Source organism: Oncorhynchus keta, chromosome 29 (genome assembly GCF_023373465.1).
Source record: "Oncorhynchus keta strain PuntledgeMale-10-30-2019 chromosome 29, Oket_V2, whole genome shotgun sequence".
Lineage (NCBI taxonomy): Eukaryota > Metazoa > Chordata > Actinopteri > Salmoniformes > Salmonidae > Oncorhynchus > Oncorhynchus keta.
The window spans coordinates 26,023,005-26,029,474 of NC_068449.1; the positions used below are offsets into that span (position 1 = coordinate 26,023,005).

At 41.7% G+C, this 6,470-nt stretch overlaps 1 protein-coding gene across 2 annotated transcripts; it reads right to left on the bottom strand.

The window, feature by feature from the left end:
- Positions 1-327: 327 nt before the first annotated feature.
- Positions 328-6,470, bottom strand: LOC118362613 (cell division cycle-associated protein 4-like). 2 transcript variants are annotated; one of them, XM_035743096.2, is made up of 3 exons: positions 6,297-6,470; positions 2,824-2,960; positions 328-2,502 (listed from the first exon to the last, which is right to left on the bottom strand). In XM_035743096.2, exon 3 carries the CDS (start codon positions 2,491-2,493, stop codon positions 1,582-1,584), a length of 912 nt encoding a protein of 303 aa, XP_035598989.1. In that variant the 5' UTR covers positions 2,494-2,502; positions 2,824-2,960; positions 6,297-6,470; the 3' UTR covers positions 328-1,581. The 2 variants fall into 2 exon arrangements, with proteins under 2 accessions (XP_035598989.1, XP_035598988.1); XM_035743095.2 differs by lacking the exon at positions 2,824-2,960 and having other exon boundaries at positions 6,297-6,469.

Sequence of the window (6,470 nt, forward strand, 5' to 3'; positions counted from 1 at the left end):
TTGAACATGTTCATTGGATCAGTCTAAAACTTTGCTCATAGATTACTGCCTTCTAGTGGCCAAATTCTATATTGCGCATGTGCTGCAATAATACATGATGACCTTTCTCTTCCATTTCAAAGATGGTACAAAAAAATAAAAACGCATGTTATATTCTCCTCCATTCATTTCATATTTCCACAAACTTCAAAGTGTTTCCTTTCAAATGGTATCAAGAAAATGCATATCCTTGCTTCAGGTCCTGAGCTACAGGCAGTTAGATATGGGTCATTTTAGGCATTTTAGACAGATACATTTTATCTAGTTAAAAAATAAAATAAGTGACAATTAACTTTGCACCTTTTATTATAAAAAATATTTACAAAGATGCTACATTTTTTATTAATATAAAAATGCATATACTTTACAATTGTTGAAATTCTAGCTCCTGTTTGAAGCAGAGTGACATCATTCAGAGGAGTGTTGTGGTAGTTATGACCGGAGTAATACTGTCGGATTTAACTGATACGGTTTGCCTGAGTAATCTCTTAATCATGATAAGACATTTTGAAAAATCTTTAGAATGGCAGTTGCTTGTACATCCCAAAAAAATGGAAAAAGAAAAAAACCATTGACATTTCTATGGATGAATTCTGTACAAAATATCATTTCACAAATGAACTGCATAGTGAATAGTAAACCCAGGCCCATAGTTATTTTTGAGAGAAAAAAAAAAGGGGGGGGGGTAGACCCTTGTGATATATAAAATATATCACATGGGTATACACGATTCAGTTAAAAGCAACGTGGCATGTTTGTGTCTATTTAATAAATTAAATAAATTAAAAAGTAATAACTTAATGGGTCAACCCATTATTCTCAATTTGTAATAACACAAATATCAGAAAATATGGCTTCTTAATGCTGATATCAAGCAAGAGTTTCTGTTAATACTTGAACAAATCTAGTCTAGGTCGTAAGAGATGAATTCAAATCAAGTGGGGGGGGGATGTGCCTGAAAAAGCAGGACGGTCCCTGTCTTGAGACTTGATTCCAAACCATAGGAAGACTGGTCGAATCGGGCTGCATTAACATTTCAAAATCTCTGTCAGATTAAAAATAGGAGGGGGGATTAGTTGTAGTCATACTGGTACATTTCCCAAACTGTATGTTGCAAAAAATATATTTCAATATACATATATACGTACAATATACATCTATTTCACTAATATTTGTTTTAGTCTTTAGGAAAATATACATTGCTTCAAAGGTTTGGATGTTCCGGTCTCTATTCTTGTGTAGTGTAATGACATTGTTCTTCAGTCCATACATAACAATAAATTAAAACAAAACTGGAAAAATAGATTGTATGATAAAAGGAAACATAGAAAAGTATGTAAATAAGAAAAATCATAATGGTATATGCTGTAATCTCTGCCCACTAACAGATGCACACCTGCATGTGGTAACACTGAATAAGTTATTGATTTCATAAACCCTCAACGTCTGAATGTATAATAATAACACCATATCCATGTACGCACCATGTGCATTGTCTGTAAAGAGTCTACCAAGTCTGTAAGAATGGGAATGTGTTGTTTCTCAGGAGCCCACTATGATCTCCATGATGTGGTCCAGTTCATTGAGGTCTGATCGGCAGCTGGTGCTAGAGCTGAGGGGTGAGGGCCCATGGGAGGACAGGCTCTCCAGGAGGTCGTAGGGCCCCATCTTAGGCGCACTCTGCATGCCTGTCAGCACCGTGTCAAGGTCGTAGTAGGACGCATCCACATCTGAAAACAGTTCCTCCAGGGCAGGGTCAGGGCTGGGCGCAGGGTTTTTGATCTCGAACGTGCCAAAGACCTGCTCTGCTGTCCTGGAGTCCTCCACAAGCCTGTCACTGTCTCCCTCCTCCGAATCAGACCCACACTCCTCACTGTCCTCATCTTCCTCCTCATCTTCACCATTTTCCTCTTCCCAACAGGGGTCCATGCCAAAGGTGCCTGGCAGGTAGGAGGTTGGGGCTTGGGGGGAAACCGTGGACATGGTCACCCCCCCCTCGCCCTCCTCCTCCACTACCACCTCCTCCTCCTCCTCTGCAGGGCAACCCTCTGACCCCACCGCTGGGAAGGGCTTGAGTACCTGCTCCCCCTGGGTTGCCTCGGTCTGCCGACACAGCACCTCGGTGGCCACCAGGCGGTCTGCAGAGCACTGGGCAGCAGCGTTGGCAGCACTCAGAGCCTGGGTCATGATCTGCCAGGTGCCGTCCTGGGTCATCTCCTCCTGGATCTGCCTCACCGTGTTGGCAATCAGCACTGAACGGCACAGGTTGGGCTCCACCAGCATGTGGCACAGCTGCAGCTTGATTAGGGACATGTCCAGCAGGGACTGCCGCTGCAGGCTGTAGGATGACAGCATCCTTACAGCCACCGAACTCGGCTGGTTTACATCCTCACCGCCTGCCGCAGGTTCATCCCCGGAGTCAGAAAACTTGCGCTTCGTGCCCTTCGGGAACATTTTGGCTCTCTGGGGTGAGGGGGAGACGGAGAGTGTTATTGATGAAAAATCTGTCACAAAAACTTTACCATTCTGACACAAACACACATGGTATCATGAAAGACTGTTGTTTTGCAGAATTTTACTTATCAAAAGTACATCCTAAAAATGAATGAACTTATGTGTGGTGTTATGTTTGAAGTGTGTGGCATAAGGACAAACTATTAAGGTGATAAGCTAAATTTCAATTGGTAAGAGAATTCTGTGATGAAGAATCTCTAGGTTAGCTAAATATTCATGTAGTGGCCTACAGTATAAATGGCTTGTTGTTTTTCTGAAAGTTTGCTATACCTTTCCTGTTGAGAGGCACAGGCATTAGCATAGCAGCTTGGTCCCGGCTGCAGCGCTTCAGTACTTTTGTACAAGCAACAAGCAGCTTTTGTTCTGCACCCTTTCTGCCCATTTTAGGCCAGTCTGAAGCAAGGCTCCTGCTGGGCGGAACAACCACACTTTTAACAGACCCACTGAACCACCGAAAATACAGCATGTTACCAACCACCTGCCATCACTGCGGTCAAAGTCAGGACAGGTCAGATTTTTCTCAAAAAAACACAATCAGCTCATGTACACACACCATCCCACCCCACTGCCACCTGTCGTCAGACATCTCCTAATTATGGGCAAAAGTGAGTTAACTTCACCCCGGTAGTACAAAAGAGAACAGGACACATACTGGGTAAGAAAAGTCAAATGAAACCACACAGGTTTAATGTGATATTGTGTTTGAGATATGCACACACCATGCTCCGAAAACTAGAACTGCTAGAATGTCATTACAGGGAAAGGAGGAAAAGTTAACATTAACCTTCCCGATGCTGTATCTCTGCCTGAATGAGAAGATATCAGAAGACTTGCCTCAAAACAACAGGGTCGGCTGCTGGCTCCAAGGGACAAACAAGCCGGGGAGAGCAGAGTAGGGAGAGAACACAGGACATGAGCCTGGTGTGACTACATTTCCCATAAGACTAAAACAAAGGAACTTCTGTAAGGGTATGCGTCCCCTCAGAGAGAGCTCTGGGTAGGGCATTGATTGGCGTTACTACTCTGCTACATGGATCAACCATCCACGAAGCAACAAAGGATTTAAAAACAGGAGGTAAGTATGCAATAAAGAAAACTAAAAACAGACAAGAGACAGTTTCAAAACAACAAACATTTGTGTTTGGATGTATGTACTTTTGGTTTTCCCTTGTTAGCATTTGTAGGTCAAGGTGTCCATTAGGAAAATAAAATGTTCTATGCATTTTGTTAATGTATTTATGAATTGGAGCTGTCAACAAACATTTGTATTCAAAACAACAAACATTTGTATTCAATATACTTGATCAAAAAATCTAAATGCAACATGCAAAAAAAATTCTGAGTTACAGTTCATATAATGAAATCAGTCAATAGAAAAAATGAATTTGTCCCTAATCTATGGATTTCACACGACTGGACAGGGGTGCAGCCTGGCAGCCAATCAGAATGAGTCCCCCCCCAAAAGGGCTTTATTACAGACAGAAACTATCCTGTTTTATCAGCTGTCCGGGTGGCTGGTCTCAGACGATCCCGCAGCCGGATGTGGAGGTCCTGGGCTGGCGTGGTTACACGTGGTTTGCGGTTGGGCATATTGACAAATTCTCTACAACAGCGTTGAGGCGGCTTATGGTAGAGAAATTAACATTACATTCTCTGGCAACAGCTCTGGTGGACATGACTGTAATTCAGAATGCCAATTGCACGCTCCCTCAAATCTGAGACCTCTGTTGCATTGCGTGACAAAACTGCACATTTTAGAGTGGCCTTTTATTGTCCCCCGCACAAGGTGCACCTGTGTAATGACCATGCTGTTTAATCAGCTTATTGATATGCCACACCCGTCAGGAGAAATGCTCACTAACAGGGATGTAAAGAAATGTGTGCACAAAATTGGACATAAATAAGCTTTTTGTGCATATGGAAAATTTCTGGGATCTTTTATTACAGCTGGGACAAACACTTTACATGTTGCGTTTATATTTTTGTTCAGTATAGATTATTGTAATACTATACTTGCTGATAGCAAAAAAAAGCACACAGTTGATAATAGCCACTTATGCAGCGTTCCTAATTAGCAATGTATTGTATCTATTCTAGAGCTGTAGGGGTACACTGTGGACATCACAGGGGTACAATCAATCAGTCTGGCCAGGGGAGAACATTTAGCTTCGGTCCTACCCTAGTGGACATCTTACCACTGGAGCAACAAATGCTATCACAAGGTGACACTTGCATTTACTGTATATTTTTTACCATTGGAAGTAACCAGGAGTGCTTTGACTGTGTTAATGAACCTAACTTGAATGCAGACTTTATCCATAAATAAACTATGATGAAATACTCTTGTCACACAATTGGACTGGTGCACTTACTGAAAAGTAAGATTATTTTAACTGCAACAACTGAACACTGCAAAGGGACCTGCATCAGACCACAGATAAAATGTATGAACAGTAGGTTTTTGACACAAACCTCTGAAGTACAAGAAAACATGCAAACGTTTGTGTGTTCCAAGTTGCTAGAACCCAAATGGTATTTACATAGCTGCAAATGTTCTAGTCCAATTCATGAGGGGCGTTGCCAGGTACCCTATTAAAAATGTAAAAAATGTGAGGCAGACATATGAACGTAGTTTTTTTTTTTTTTTTTACCTTAGCGAAGCCTGTCAAAAACAAAGGATGAATTCTAACTAAGAAGAAAAATACTACACAAGTAACAACAACACTGTGTTCATGTTAATTCACCAATCCCCACAAACAACGGGTTTCTACTAAGGAAGTCTAGCTGATTGGATATCTGAAAACAAGGAAAAAGAGGTGCAATCATTATGATGTGACAAGAATGAGTTACTGGTGCGAGGATGGGGCCTTATTGCTCCTTATAAAACACTGCAAACCTAAAAAGGACTGTTCAATACACATCTGTTAGGCCGATATCCATGGAAAAAAGGATCAAATAGGTTAATGTGGCTATAAAAACAAAACATAGGTCAAGACAACATACAACACTTCAAGGTTGTCTTTTGCTGATTACTCCAATCAATTAGTCTGTCAGTGCCACATGTAAGGAGGGAACCTCAATCCTGTGCTTGTTGCAAGTACCCTGTGTTATGTCTCAGTTTACACCACTAAACTTCAAAGAGCAACAGCTCCACCAGAGATCCTCCTCCTCGTCTATGGCTCCACCTAGGAATTGGCTCCCCTCCCCCACAGTACTGACGTCGATATTTCCACGGCCGCTTATGGTTATTTGAATGGAGAAATTATCTGACTACCCAACAGTGCGAGGGTGCATCCTGCAATTCATAATAGGTTAATAAAAAAATTAATTTACAAAATTAAATCAGTTATTTACATTGCACCCATTGCAATCGCTAGTGGCCTTCTCTGGTAGCTGCACCGCATGCTTTGTCTAGTTCGAGCAAAAAGGGAAGCTGGGGCGACAATGGAGATGAGGCCATTTTGAAATAACTAGCTAGCTAGCCAATTCCTACCCATCGATATAAAATGGGGATACATTATGACACCGTTTTCAAATTACAAAACTTCATTTTTTCCAACTACATAATTTCTTACCCTTCTCAAACTGGAGTGTAATACTTCTGCTTTACAAAATGGTTTAACTACCTAGCTAAATGTGTAGCTAACATAGCTAGCCCCCCGCCTCACCAGACTAACATTTGATAAGAGTTTCAGGAATAAATATTTCGTATCAATCCTGACAAATAAATACATTCAACGTACCGTCGTTTATTTTACTTTATCCCTGTGTTGGTCATAAGATCCTCTGTAGGATGCGGAGATCAGGCTGAGATGAGATCATTAATGCCACGGCTTCAAAACTACCTCGTCTTCACTGCTGCTTGCTACGGCCAGGGAGCAGGGAGGGTGGCGGAATGGGGGGAAGGATGAAGGGGG